Below are 15,262 nucleotides of genomic sequence, written 5' to 3' on the forward strand. Positions count from 1 at the left end.
GAAGGGGGGGACATTTATGTGGTCAGTCTCCTGAGAGAATTTAACATGGAAATTGAGCAGTCTAGTCCGGAGGAAGATGTACAAAGAGTACACCGGGACCCATATATAAGAAGACCAGGAAAGAAAAACCCTAGAAGAATTCTTGTATATTTTAAATCTTACACACTTAAAGAAAAATTCCTTGCTAGCTCTTTAAAAGCGGGAACATTTCAAAAAGATGACTGGTCTTTCCGTATAAGATCAGACATCTCACGTGCTACCCAAGATAAGCAGTGGGAATTGGGTAAATTCATCCAAGCACTGAGGGAGATAGGCCCCACTTTAAATATAAGATTCCCTGCTACATTGAGGGTAATGCGAAACAACAAGATGCACAACTTCCAAGACCCAGCTGAGGTTAGCAAATTTATAGATGAGATAAAAGCACAACAAATTTAACTTTTCAAATCTTTCTCCAGGGCATACTGGTAGGGCCCATATGGACAGAAAACATAATTCTGTCTTTGGTGAAAACGGAGGGTTCCCCAGGGAGGGAGGGTTTCAGTAGGGGGTGTGTTTCACAAGGAAATCTAACTGCCAAACCTATACACTGGGTGGGGGAGTATGTGGGAAAAAAATCTAATAAAATAAAAAAAAGTCCTCTTTTGCTATGTTTGGGTTAAAAAGAAATTTGCTTTGTTAAATAGAAGTTCAGATCTGAGGGAAAGATTTAGGCCTGATAACTTTAATCATACTAGATGGTGGCTCAGGAGATGGCAAACTCTAACAAACGTAAAATGTTAAAGATTCTGTCCTGGAACGTCAATGGTCTTAGAGTTCTGGCAAGGAGGAATAAAATTCTAGAATATCTGATAATTAAAGATAGATATTCTTTTCATTCAAGAATCTCATTTAGCTAAAGAAGAGTGGCCCGACATTTTAAAAAGTCAATATTGGATTGAGCACTGTATTTATTCGTCTCAGTCGGACACGGTGAAAGGGGTGGCCCTTCTTTTAAAAAAAATGTATTTTCGGGCCATACTGGGAGACTGTGTTGTAGATCCACGAGGTAAATGGGTGATAGTCGAGGCTAATGTTTGCGGCGAATGGCTGGCTTTTGTGGGATACTATGGACCCAACTTAGATGATCCTGCCCCCCCTTCGTATACTTCTTTTACATTTGGTGGATACTGATATCCCGGTTATAATGGGAGGAGATTTTAATGTGTGTTTGGATCCAATGCTGAATTACACTTCTAGAAGGGCTGCAACGTCAACTCCCAATATGAGGAGGGTTCTGAAACAATTAATTTCCGATGTAGGTTTAGTGGATATATGGAGGAAAAAGAGGGAAGGAGAGGAGGCTGAAGGAGGAAACTATACTTTTCATAATAAAAAACATGGACATCAGACAAGAATTGTTTTTTTTTCTTTTTCTAGTAAACTAGTTACAATAAAAATGTAAGAAAAGTTTCACATCTTTCTGAACACCTATCTAATCATTCAGCTGTGCTATTGGAGATTAAGCACTATGAATGATTATGTGCGATATTATATTCTTACTGCACCAATTTGGCAGTGCAGCATGCCTAAAAACAGTTTGAAAGGCATCCGCAGCGCAATGCCCCATGCACACGTGAGACAGTTTTACAACTCACTGTTCAAGTAAGTACTGCATCGGGCTTCAAATGACCCTCACCTGGAGAGTGTGATGGTCATTTTATCAATATTTAAACTTATTTGAAAGTCATAAAAATTTGCACAATAAGGTATGTTAACAAGAGGACGATGTGCTTTATATGGAGAGAGAGAGGTCAGTGAATGAATGATCAGCAGATGGATGGTTATAGATTGAGCTGAGTACAAAATGTTTCAAGCCATTTAAGAAGAGAAGAAGTGAGGGATGCACAATGGAAATATAGCATTGCAGGCAGTAATATCAGCAATGAGATCGACATAATGCCTATACTTGAAAAATAAGTTGTTATTGTGTCTGACGTAAATAGAAAGGTAAACTGGCAGCATGCTCTTTTTAGGTCTCAGCTAGATGGAGCATGCGCTGTCTTGAAGAGACATGTTGTGCTCAATCTGTGGGCTTCAGCCCGCCCATAAGCTTCTCATATGCCTGCTCCATATTGCTTTCAAATCCTTTGTCCCCGTTTGTCCATGGCATGAATGCGTCATGTCTCTCTCCCTTCAGGCTCTGGCCATAACGCTACTGTTTATTTGTGCCTAAGGGCCGCCCCTTCCTGTCAGTGGGAGCAGCTGCGAGCCTTGGGAACAGCAGGTGACTGTGATCCCTGCCCCCCTCAGTTCTCCTCCCTCTTTGGCATTCCCGGCTGTTGCTAGGTCTGTCTCCACGTTACTACCTCTTTTGAGCCTCGTAGGATCAGCTGCCCCGTGGTTGCTGTTCCGCTCTTTGTGTAGTGCAAATCGTGTAACCTTTCTAACTTGATATCATTTGCCCTGTGATCGTAGTTTGACCACGCAAATGAAGTGAAGTGCATTCTCCTTAATTTATCTGTGCCTGTCAAAGTAGCTGTTTCTGAGCACATTATTAAATGGCTTATTTTCATTATCCTTTAGGGGGTAGCTAAGCAGAAGTTCAGTTTAAAAGAAAAAGAAGGTATATATGTCAAGTGAACAGCTGCATGCGACTGGATAGACCACTGTGCTCCCTCTGTTGCTCACAGCACTATAAAGTGCTACGAAATTCGGGCAGTCAATAGTTTGTGACTGCAGTTGATTTTGCCCTATGGATTCCAGCCACCTCCATGCTTGCAGTCATTGAGAGTTGGCGTTTGCGGTTTATGCTTGATGTGGTTTCACCACCATGTCTTAACATTGCATCAGCGGCAATGGAGAGCTAGTTAACTCAGTCATAAAGAGTTGCTGTATGTGTCCCTTTTTTTCCCTCCTTGTTTTACTTTACCCTTTCAAGCGGACTGCTACATTTTCTTATGCGATTTCAGCATTTTGCAATAATTTAATACACTGGTTCTTGCTACTCTAAGTGAGATCACTCCCGAGGTTGGATGGGGAGGAAAAGTATTCGGTTTGAAAATTGTACAGTTCTGCAGCCGAAACCCAGAAAACAAGGAAAAATCACTGCTTTCTTGCTTAAAGTGTATGTACTTGGGCTACATGGCTAAATGAGATTAACATTAACAAAGCCAATATCTCTCCTGTCGCCGAGACCTATTGGCTTTGCTAATGCTTGTTTCATATAACTGCTACATGCAATGTGATGTATAAAATAAAAAAAACGGAGGTGGCATGGTGTGCCAAGTGATGTTCTGTGATTCGGTCCTAAGTAATTACCAGTGCTTGAGATGAGTTCAATCATTCTATCCATCACTTTTTTGTATGCTTCAGTGCGACTCCCTAAGTGGGAAGGGTATGCCCAGATTTGGGTCCCGTGCACACTGTACACTGGAATCAAGCTATACTGCCCCAGTAAGGTTAAAAACTGTCTTGGGTTGCTTGTGTTCCAGTTCAGAGTGTGTCTGGCCTGGATTTTCAAGGGCTGGACGGTTACTATTGGAGCAGGGGCAAGACAGATTTGCACATGGCTGGATCCAAATTGAAGTGGCATAGTGTGCAAAATAACGATGGTCTGGGATGCAGCCCGAGTAAGTACAAGTGGCTGTAATAAAGTCAAGCATTGGGTCCATTACTTTTTTTGCCTACTTCAGTGCTGCATGATGGACATTCTACCTTTTAGGAAATGGGGCAGAACGTCCACTGTTTACGTGATCTATTTTAGCATGCCGACCCCTGTTTCTAAAGCAGGAAATTACATAAATCTGCTGAAATTTGGAGAAACCAACGTTATTCACGAGCTAAGGAATTTGAACTGCCAAAAGTATCTATGGTTCTTTCAAAGCTGTTTGTATTCTGTCGGAGTTGCTTTGATCTCTTAAAACAGTGGGGACTCAAAGGGACAACCTCTGGCAATTCTTAAATGATGTCCACGGGTGGAACCAATTTCATGCATACCTTTTCGCCACACAACCAGTCTCTGTGGTGGTTGGATCATCTGCACGTTTTTGGATGGGATTATAAACCTCTCCCTTGAATTGGTTTAAGAGACCATTGAGACCTATATCTCCTTCAAGATTGTTGAACTGCTCTAGGTCCTCATTCAAAAAGTGGCTTTGCGAATGTGAAGAAATCTCGTCTCTGTATACATTTTTTACAACTGTTGAGTAGTAGCCTAGCACCAACAGTGTTCTTTTCCTTGGGGCAGCCGCCAGAATCAAATGTGACAGACATGATCGAAATGATTGTATGAAGATGTGATAAGATGGTGAGGTTTAGGACTTGGTAATGTGTTTCTGGGTTCAGAAAATGGGTATTTTCAGAGGACATTATGAGCAGGCACAGTCAGTAGGTTGATGTCTTCCAACGATTATTTGCAACCTATGCAGGATGTGGTCTCTGGGATTTTTCTTCACTTGTGGCATGCCATCTGTGGATGTTTTTGTCGTCGGCATGAATCAACTATGCAATCTTTACTTTCCTCTCTTAAATGTTCATAGTTAAGTTCCCTGAAAAATGCCTTGAGGCAGGACCGCACCCATGCAGTGTGCCTTTTCTCCCCATTCCATCATGTACGAGGTGTAGGGGAGCTATGACTGCTCTCTTGAGTAGGGACTGGTTTTTCCTGCACATTAAACGGTAACTAGGTTGTAGTTTCCTAGTTTTAGCAAGCATTCCTATCAAGATAATGTTGAGGAGTAAAGCTCATTTGCGTTAATCACGTCCTTCTCTATTCTTAGACCTTGCTGTGGCTACCATTCCAGGTAGAGGTATTTCTCGGTAACAGATCTGTTGGAAGAAGTATCCCTTAGAAGTTATCTGTTCTTGATCAAACTTATTCAGAGGGAGAATGGTTCATCCCCTGGCTAGCTCTGTTTTAGGCAGACTTATTTGGTAAGGCTTTTTCTAGCTATAGACCTCTGGCCCAAAGCAGTTGCCATTGGTTGAGATTATTTTAGGCTTCCCTTCCACCATTTCCTGTTGGACAGGGTAATTGGACATAACTGAAGTAGCAAGCATATTCAGTGCCTTTGAGACTGGAATCTCACGTGGGGTAGTGCCAACACTGTGGCTGTACTGCTTTAATTCAATCTCCCCCCTGGATGGTTGGATGGCTGAAATGAACATTTTCTTGATCTAGTCTGACACCTAGAGAAACTTCTTGATAAGGAAGTTCCGTTCGCGGAAAAAATAATACAATAAGTATGTAACTTGTCTTTTTAAATATTTTTTCCAGGAGAGCTGTTTGCCCAAGCCCCTGTTGATCAATTTCCTGGCCTCACTGTGGAGACTGTGACGGACTCAAGTCGATATTTTGTAATCCGTATTCAAGACGGAAATGGTAAGTAAGGGCTTTAAAAAATGTAAGTGACAACAAGAACAGGTTATAGGGAGGTGCCTACTTAGACTAGCAAAGAAAGGGATTTGGGGGCTAGGCTCAGGAAATTGCAGTGGAAATGGGTGATGGCAAGATGTCAGTGAGGCAGCAGAGAAGCGATTTATGAAGTATGTATTGTTTCTTTCTTTATGAAGAAGACCAGGAAGTTAGGAAATGAGAGGAACATTGTAGTGGGTGGTTGGTGCAGGAGAAGACTAAGGCACAGGCCTTTTAGAATTGTCAGTCCAGTTAAGCATACCTGATCATAAACACTGATTTCCACTTTCCACAAAGTATTGCAAGGAGGCGTAGCAGCATGGTTGCATAGCCAACTAAGAGATTGTAGCATACTCCAGTCGAAAAATGGAACAGCTGAATCAGGAAAGAGCTTGATGCCCGAATTAACACACACACCCTCTTCAACGCGGTTTGCTAGGATGTTTGGCAGATATAGCCGTCTGAGTGAGTAAAGTGAGAGTTGGGCAGTTTGAGATTGCAGGAAGTGCTTACTCATTCACTTGTTTTCTAGGGCGAAGCGCTTTCATCGGTATTGGGTTCTCGGATCGTGGTGACGCCTTTGACTTCAATGTGGCACTTCAGGACCACTTCAAGTAAGTATGACCCTGGTTGTCATGATGCTGTTATAGGACGGTGGATGGCCTTGTCTTTTATTCAGAAACCACAATAGGTTGGGCAGGCACAGTATTCACAACCTAGATCTGGGCAAGACTGGTGCTGTGAAGATCAGGTTTGAATCTGTAGTTATTTTGAAGTGTGCCACTATTTTTAAATCTGTGTGAACTATTAAACCTGTTGAATAACATTCCTGAAATTGTTTGGAGGTATTTTATAATGAAGCTGGGAGAATGTTGTATAATCTGGGTACTGGCAGGACCGCCTTAACCTTAGCAGCACCGGATATTGTTTCATCTATTTGACTAGTAATTTGTTTGTGCTTTGGATAAACTGGGTGAGAGTCCGTTTGCATCATAATTATGTGGGGTTTGGACTTACTGTGGTGAGCAAATACAGGTGATTTTTCCCAAGTTATTGTAAATTGTTTCTGCATCCTGTCCAACAGAATTGTATAGAGGAACTCAACTTGTAGTGATGGGTATCACTACGTATCATAAGAGTATGTCAAAGTGTTAAGTGAACACCAAGAGAAACTCCAGCATGGAGTGTAAAATCCATGCATTTGCTGCTTCTTGTAGAGTAAGAACAATGGGGTCCATTAAACTCATCGGGCAGTGCTTCATGGCAGAGGCTGGCACCAAGCTCTAAACATTACAGACTGTCATCTCAGGGAATACTTTTAAATGAAAACGCCAGTTTTTCTTTTTAAGGTAGATTTTTCCTGTTAATAACCACTTTCAATTGAAACCACTAGGAGGTAGGTCTGGTGATATTGTTATTTGCTCCTCTGGGTAACCGTTTGCCCATGTGAGGTAACTGGAACTAGAACTATCATCTGGTTTCAAGCCCTACCGCATTCCAGATATACCACAACATCAGTGTAGGCTTGTGGTTTGATGTTGTTGGATGCTCTCTTAAGGTCCTCCCCAGCCTTCTAAGTGAACATTGTTCCCTGCTGTACATGCTAGTTGACTCCCCTTTCTCTGTGCAGGTGGGTGAAGCAGGAGTCCGATCTCACGAAAGAGTCCCAGACACCTGACACTCGGCCAAAACTTGATCTGGGCTTCAAGGAAGGTCAGACTATCAAACTCAGCATTGGGGTGAGTGTACAGCAACCACAGACAGACTTAAAGAATGATCTGATTGTTAGTAAAGAGTGGCTGTTTAGGAAGAATAGGTGGATGCTGGATGTGCTAATGAGGTGGCTGCAAGAAATCATTGCGACATGCCTCCTTTACACTCATCCTCTTAGTCAATGACCGTGACCACCGATCAGACATCTGTTGGTTCATTTTTTATGCTTTGCAAACAGTACAATAATGGTTGTTAGATGAATTTACACAGAATGATGAGATGCAGCGATTTGAAAGGGCCCTGTTTCTTAGCAATCATTTTGAGAAACCTATTCATCTAACAAGCGGAGAAATTATAGACAATACTTTGTTTACATTTTTTATTTTTACATATGTTTTGCCATTCTAGGTCAGTGTACAAAGAGGAATCACACATAAGGTAAAAGAGTAGATGGAGGTGTAGTTTCCATGAAGGTAGACTGTGGGCATTCCCACCATTCTCTGGTTTTCCTCTATTGATATTTTGGGTAATCATAATGGTCAAGGAAGGGGTGGGAAAGTGAATGATAGAAGTCTGGGGGGGGCGGCAGGTGGAGAAGGAAAAAGGGTGTTGTCTAAAACTCCGAGATCTTTAGGTAAGGTGTGAATAGCTTAGACGGTGTGTAGAAGGCATCAACATCAAATTATGGTATTTAAATGGGTATGATGGAGGATCAGACGTAATAAAGCAAGCAATGCGGAACAACTATATAAATCCTCTTCAAAATGACCAAAGAAAAGCGTACAGGTGTTTGCTTGATTTTTGTGAGCGATCCCTGAAACAGCAGTGTCCCTTCCATCTCACCTGCTCACTCGGTGGTGATTTGACATTACTGTTGAGGATAGCGAGGCCTGGTAAGTAGTGAATGCTGGTGAGGGAGTTTGATGTGTTGATGCACATTGGGCCTGTAGCAAAGATGGCAGTGCTTCTCTTTCAGCGATGCGTGTGGGCTGTGCTGCTGGATATGACGATAAAGAGTATGGCCTGTGGTACTGCTGTCTCTGAGCATAATGGACCAGCACAGGAGACCAAACTGGTGAAGGTGGCACAGTGTACACTAGAGAGGAACCCCTGCAACAACACAAGAAATGTACTTCTGATGCTCGGGGGAAGCTCCTGAGCCACCAGCTACCAGAGTCCAGACTGGCACCATAGAGAAAAATATTACCTTCTTGTAGTCCCATCATACAACCCCCTGATTTTTGAAGAATGGGAATACTGGGACTTTCTCATTGCAGAACTATCTGTGGGTCCTGTCTGAGGTGATGAAGATGAGTAAACCACAGCAGGAGTCATAAATTGGCCTGTGGCCTTGCATCCTAATAAGTGAACGGTACTGCTGAAGGGGAGCACCTTCCTATGCAGTTAACATAAGTAGCCCCATCTACTTGGTCTAAGAGCAAGAGGCTCCTGAGGACCTCAGTGGAGAAGGTTTGCACCAAATTAGATGCCATTGGGAAAAGCAAGAAAAAAAGCTGAATATGGTGGAACTAAAGCTGATTGGAGCAGAGAAGAAAGTGGTATCTACAGATAAGAGCAGTGTCCAAGGAAACCCCATAGTGTTAAAAGATGTCAACGTATACCGTATTCCAAAACTGCCCTACCCATAATTGTTAGTCTGGAGAATTTGGTGGAAAATCTGTGCAGCTTCACATTCCTTGCACCCCTGGGGTGGAACCCATGGCTGTAAATTCTGGTCTGGTAACTGAACTTTAGCCTTCTAGGGCTGCGAGGCCAATCCAGATTCAGAGACGAGCCTTACTCATCTGAGAAGAGCAGCCCTTCCATTGTTATGTGAAGAAGGTTCTGGGGCTGCAGTCATTGTAGAATTTCAAGAAGGAGACCTTTGTAAACGCTCCAGAGGTCAGCAGCAAAAAAATTGATTTATTCTATTGTGAACACCAAAATCTCCTGTTCCCTGTGCTAAGTGCCACGGCAACCACAATACAAGTACACGATCTTAGGAGACCAGTGATGAGATGAGGTGCCCAAGGCCTGTTTGAAGATTGTCTTGGGAGAAATTGCCATTATTCAATCTCTCTGATTCATTTGGGACCGAGACTGAAACTTGTGAAAGATTCGGACAAAGATGGCAACATGACCGCCTAGGTATCAAGATTATCACTGGCATGAATGTTCAATCTGCAATATAGCTATGTGAACTACTATAATGGCCCGGTAGTACACGTTTGTTGAGACTCAACACAAGGACCTGTGTTTTATTGGGTAGTGAACCCCCGGAGTGTGCTACAATCGCCAGTGGATCCCTCCAGGCAAAAAACAACATTGATCCATTTCCTGCAAGAGTTAGAATAGTGCACACTCTTCTCCCCTCCTGCACCCTCCCGTTACTGTTTCTTGTCTTCTTTGGCAAGAGAATTGCGCATAAAATGAAGCTTGTAATAAGAAGTTATCTACACCATGCTCCTCATTTAAGCCAGATAGATAGCTGATCAAATAATCAACTGCTTCTTGTTAGGCCAGTAAGTAGTTCTCATTTGCCTCAGGAATGGTTGATGAAATTGAAGCAGCACTGGCTGAAGTGAAGTGTAGAACTTAAGATTTGGAAATCCCAGACCGAGACTGACTTACCTTTAGTACTTTTCACCCATCGATTGCTTCCGCTTTGATGCCAACTGCCTTAAAAGCATTGGTTTCCTATTTCTTTTGTTTTCTCCTCCGATGGGATATGGGATTTACAAGTGAAATTTTGCCAGCCACCCTTTACTCAACCCACCTCCTCAAATAGATATTCTTGCTTTCTTTCTCCTTTTTAATAAATCTTTCTCAGCCTCTTGGTTGAGCCTAGGTCTGGAATCCTGCATTGGTCATGCCCCACCTCCAAACAAATACCTGTATCTTCAAAAGCCCAGTTACTCTAATCCCATAACCCAAACATCAGGATCCTGCGCATCGCAGCAAATACACTAAGCACCCACTTAATTTTATGCTGATGATTGTGTGCCCTGCAGTTCTTCACATAATTGATTGCATCACACTTCAGCTTAACACCAGCTTCATCCTTCTTCTAGCTCTTGACTGTCCATACATGTATATGTGAGGAAACTGGCCTCTTCTTGCAGGTTTCCCCCTTACCTTTTGCCCCATTTGTACTATTAGCTGCTGGTTTTTCGATTGTGAGCCCAGACCCCAGTGCCAGTGTTCTGACCCATTACAAAAGGTAGGTCAAATTGGATGCCCCATTTGGCAAGTACCGACTTACTTATAGATCCATAGTATATGGTACCAAGGGCATGTAAGGCACAGTGAGGTGTGACCCTCCTCTCCCAGGAAGACCACTCTGGGTTTTAGCGGAGAAGGCGAGATTCAATGTGGAAACCACCTTTGAAGGGCCCCCTGTGACAGCATACTCTATCAGGATGCCTTTTGTTCCTGCAGAAAAGCTAACGCCATGGACAGACGGAAGACCCGCCCCCAAACCGGTTTTCCCGTGGGCACGTAATCCTTAGGTAGCCACACCTTTGGGGTGGGCAACACCTGACAGTCAAGGGAAGAGTCAGACATCTTGAGAGTTGCAAGAATATTGCACTGTGTGATTGCCAAATGCCACACATCACCGAACTTTGTCACCAAACAGAAGGGAAACTGCATTGTTCCCTCGGGCACTTTCCCAGAATAAAATGCCCCCTAAAACCTCGCGTCCCCAGCATCAGGACCACTCCATTGTTGTCTGACAGTCGTATCCTAAAGGCTGGAACTGGACTGGAACAGGCTCTGGTAGCCAGGTAACCGTACAAAGTAACCTTACTGGACTCCTAGACCTCCGCCCTGTCTAATTTGGTTGCCCAAGCTGGGAAGGAGTCACCAAACTGATTCAACGTTTTCAAAAGTTCGCAAAGTTTCTTGTTGAACAATGCTTCTTTGTGGTTGCATTTTGAAAGTGGTTATTTGAAAAAAAAAATTATATCTCCGGAACCCTGTGACTTTCTTATTCCATTGTTTGGTGCTGTGAAATGCTTTATACTAAGTTCCTTTGTTAAGCCTTGCTGCTCGAAGCCACAGCTAACCAGGGTTGAGATACAGAGGATGCAAACAAGCCTGACTGGACCCAAGGCGCTATTTACGAGTATACTCCACGATAAGGCCCCGCAGCCATATCATATAGTACACCAAATGTGTCACAATACGGACTAGCATCCTCAAAAAACATGGCTCTGCACACTCCAAGCAACTCTTTCAAGTTCCACTTGCCACTCTCTGTAGCTAAGACTGTCACAGCGGACTGCTGATTTCCTGGGTCCCCCCCACCCCTTCTCTGAGATAATACCTCATCATTGCAGCCTTTACGATGTCTTTGCTGGTGCTTTTAAGCTTCAAAGCAATTGTGCAACCAAGTCTGGCATAATCCCTCCTCCGCTTACTGGCAATCATCAAGTAGCTCATCACTCTTCCAACCCTGACCAGTCAAAGCCAATTTTAGATTGGCACGTACCCCTGCTATACCAAACACTGGATTGAACTAACCACATTGCCATGGTCTTTGACCTACCACCGGACCTCCCCATGAAGGAGATCGTAATCCATCCACCGGATAGTTTGGCATTCATGTATTACCATTAGTGCACTTTATGACCACTTTGTAGCACTCCCCCTTCTAAACAATAGCTGTGTTCTGCTCCCTGATCAAAACTGGCTCCGATAATAGAGGGCCTCATTCTGCACTGTAATATGCACAAGAGCAGACCTATAAAATGCCACCACAAATTGGGAGACGCTGGTGTTTATCACATTCATAGGAACCCAGAATGGAAGGGCATGTCCCACAGAAGGCGCATCTCAAGAACCAAGGCTTCATACAGCGGTATGGTCATTACTGGAACACCCAACAGTGGCATATATAATTTCAAAGCAGTTGAGCACTGCACTCTTCTCATCCTTGATTAGCACATCGAAGATTCAAAGAAAAAATGCACTACTCTCCAACTTCACGTACAAAATTGACAATATCAGACAAAACATTAGCAACATAGAACTGTCCGACATCTTTGCAATAGAAACCTTGTGACAGGCCAACGTGGATCCACCTCCATCCCTTTCAACTCTCCAGAACTCGTACTATACAAATGATCTGCCTGGCAGGATATATGGAAGGACATCTCTGACACCTTGAATTGCTCTACAATATCTGTGTTTCATTCACTCAAGGAGTCGCTTCCCAGTCGAGTGCTGACAATTCCTGCTACAAGCCTGGACCTTGGTGACCCTGCAAACTGCCGAACTATTACACCAAAATTGCATTTGCCAAGCAACTGTGTAGGAAAATCAAAGAAACCCTCCTCCAGGACTCTGACTTGATACTGACCCTTATGCCGCATCAAGACTCCTGTCATCCAAGTTTTGATTGTCCTGAGCATCTCATCTGACTCATTTCATAGAGACATCAGACCTCACTAAGAACGAGCATGAAAGGTATTGTCCTTCATTTTTATTTCAATCTACCTTAACAACACATTCCGTCTTATCCTGATGAGCGCCTCCTCATCCAACTCCATCTCTGAAACATATGACGTTGCCCCAGGATCCTTTCTGTCTCCATTAACCTTCGATGTTAACATGGAAGTCTTCAACTCTCATTCATCAATTTTCTGAATTGACAGTTAAAAAAATTATACAAACAACTAGGCATGGTCAGAACATTAAAGGGATGGAGTAATGTCCCAAAACATTTTTTGTTATCCGTCGACATAAAGGAGTACTAACTGATGTTAACCATGGGCACCACAGAGCTCTTGGTCAACTACTTTCATGCAATTATGAGAAATTATGCTAACCACTTTTGGTGCTGCTCTTCATACATACTCTATTTTTATCATTTGAACCTCACTTTTATGGGTAACCAGGAATATGAGAAGGGCTCCTGTCACAATTGTAACTCCATCAGCATTGACTACATCCACTTGTGTCTGGTTCAACTCTTTGTATGTGCACAATCAAACTCCACAGCATCTCAGAGTCTCAGTTTTTGCTTCCAAACATAGTACTGGGTGTGATCTCAGCTTTAAAGTCTCTTGATGCATATTTAAATATATATTTTTCTTTAGTGCCACAATCCTGCGCAATAACTATCTGTTCGAGGCATATGAGCTGCAGATTGTACACTTAGCATAGGTCGCCATCTGGTGTTGGGCCCGGATGTTTGCAGTTTGTTTTTCTTCTTGGACAGTCTTTGGAAGTCACGAGTTTGGTGACTCCTCCTTCGGTCCGTACTGCGCATGGGCTTCGGCTCCATCCTCAGATTGTTTTTTTCCGCCATCGGGCTCGGATGTGATACTTCGTGCTCCGGCTTCGAACTTCTACGGTTCCAGCCTCGACGGAAAATCCTCGATTCTTCGAGTTCCTTCATCATCTTCATCTCTCGAAGCGGCACTTTCTCCATCCCGTACATCGACACCGGCCTTCGGGCCCTCCGCGACTCCGGTCCCGGCCGATGGAAAGGACTCCGTTCAAAAAGTGCCCAAAATGTGGGTCTAAATTTCCCCACACCGACCTCCATCAGGTGTGTAACCTTTGCCTCTCTCCGGAACACGAGGCTAGAGACTGCCCCGCCTGCAAGTCTTTTCGATCGAAGAAGACCATCCGAGATCGAAGAGCTCGACGCACCATGGCGCACTCATCCTCTGCAGCTCCACCGGACATCGTCGGAGACGACGCCGAAGCTTCGGGGCAAACACACACCGAGCAGGAGGAAGACGTCGTCAGCGCTTCCGAGGCCGACGACTCCGACGTCGAGGACGTTACACCAGCGCAGCGGGCCGTGAGTACTATGCCCCCTCCCACCCCCGCGCCGAAAACCAAAGAGACTCAGGTTACTCCCTCGCCTGCCGGCCTGGGCAAAACCAAAACCAAAACTTCGATCACCCCACCTTCGGGCCCGGTGTCGAAGCCCCCAAAGTCTCATGGCAGCTCGGGATCGAGCCAGCCGACACCCGGTGCCGAAAAACAGCATCCGGCACCGAAGACTGCAAAATCCAGCTCGACTCCGAAACCACCGGTGCCGAAGCCTGGACACTCGGTGCCGACCAAACACAAACATAAATCTGTCGGCACCGACGCTCCGGCGCCGAAACATCATTCTGTGGTAAATAATTTAATTACCGGGACTTAATTTGATACAGAATCTTAATAAAATAGCTCAGTAAAATAAGAGGCAGAATCCGCGGTATAAGAGGTTCAGAATGGGCTTTATTCCAATGGACGATTCGAATCGTGGCCTCCAAGTTCCATCACCACGGGGGTTCAGGAAGTGAAGTACAACACTTTATTGACAAGTCATCATTTTTATAGAACAGACATTACAATGAAACAAATGCAGGAGGCGTAACAATTGATAAGGAAGATAACATTATACATGCGTAATGAGAATGGGCGTGATTGAGCGTAACAAAGGAACGTCATTGGTTGTGATGTCACACAGGGTGGATCTATGAAATAATTTCGCAAAGTCAGCAGAAATACTTGGCAGAGATGCGCACGCAGCAGCATGACGTGTGATTGACGTGCAACTAGGGGGTGAAGGGGACTTGACATTTAGCTCTACATGTGGAGACAAGAAGTCTGGGGGGTCAAGTCAACCTAATCCCAAATCATATCTAACATCCTATGTTTAAAGAACTATGTTATCCACAAAGGAAGGACTCTTGGACAAAATCTATTCTATACTGACTGTGTGTGCGTGCACAAGCGTCTAAGTGTCTAAGTGTCTACATGAGATGCAAGGGGCAGAAACCTTCCATGGTAACGGGGCTATGAATTACTTGCATGAGGACAGAGAAGCCGGGCCCTTTGCTCAGTAGCTGAAGGAAATGTTTACTTAAACTACTAGACAGGAATGCATCGGCTGAGGAGCGAAACAGATAACTTGAAGGTGAAATACAGTTTTTGGCAGGCAGGCAGACCGGCCGAGGCAGGCACCGTTAGCCGCACAGGGAGTAGGACAAAGTTCATGGATACAGATGCGAGCTCAGACTGGAGCTGTCAGAGGCAGAAAGCAGGGAAAGGCTTGATGGCAGAATCAGGGCCTACTCGCCTGAACTGCAAAAATGGAGTAACTAAGCCATATAAAGTCGGTGGCCTTTCGTACTTAGGAATCGAATA

General features: G+C 44.1%; 1 protein-coding gene across 2 annotated transcripts in view; it reads left to right on the top strand.

Moving 5' to 3' along the window:
* Positions 1-15,262, top strand: part of NECAP1 (NECAP endocytosis associated 1) — a 199,751-nt gene that overhangs the window by 77,185 nt on the left and 107,304 nt on the right. For both annotated transcript variants that reach the window (XM_085619869.1, XM_085619868.1), the window contains exons 3-5: positions 5,258-5,362; positions 5,928-6,009; positions 7,026-7,134. In XM_085619869.1, the coding sequence (XP_085475995.1) occupies positions 5,258-5,362; positions 5,928-6,009; positions 7,026-7,134 (296 nt within the window). The remainder of the gene's footprint in view (positions 1-5,257; positions 5,363-5,927; positions 6,010-7,025; positions 7,135-15,262) is intronic.

The sequence above is a fragment of the Triturus cristatus genome, chromosome 7 (assembly GCF_964204655.1).
Source record: "Triturus cristatus chromosome 7, aTriCri1.1, whole genome shotgun sequence".
Taxonomy (NCBI): Eukaryota; Metazoa; Chordata; class Amphibia; order Caudata; family Salamandridae; genus Triturus; species Triturus cristatus.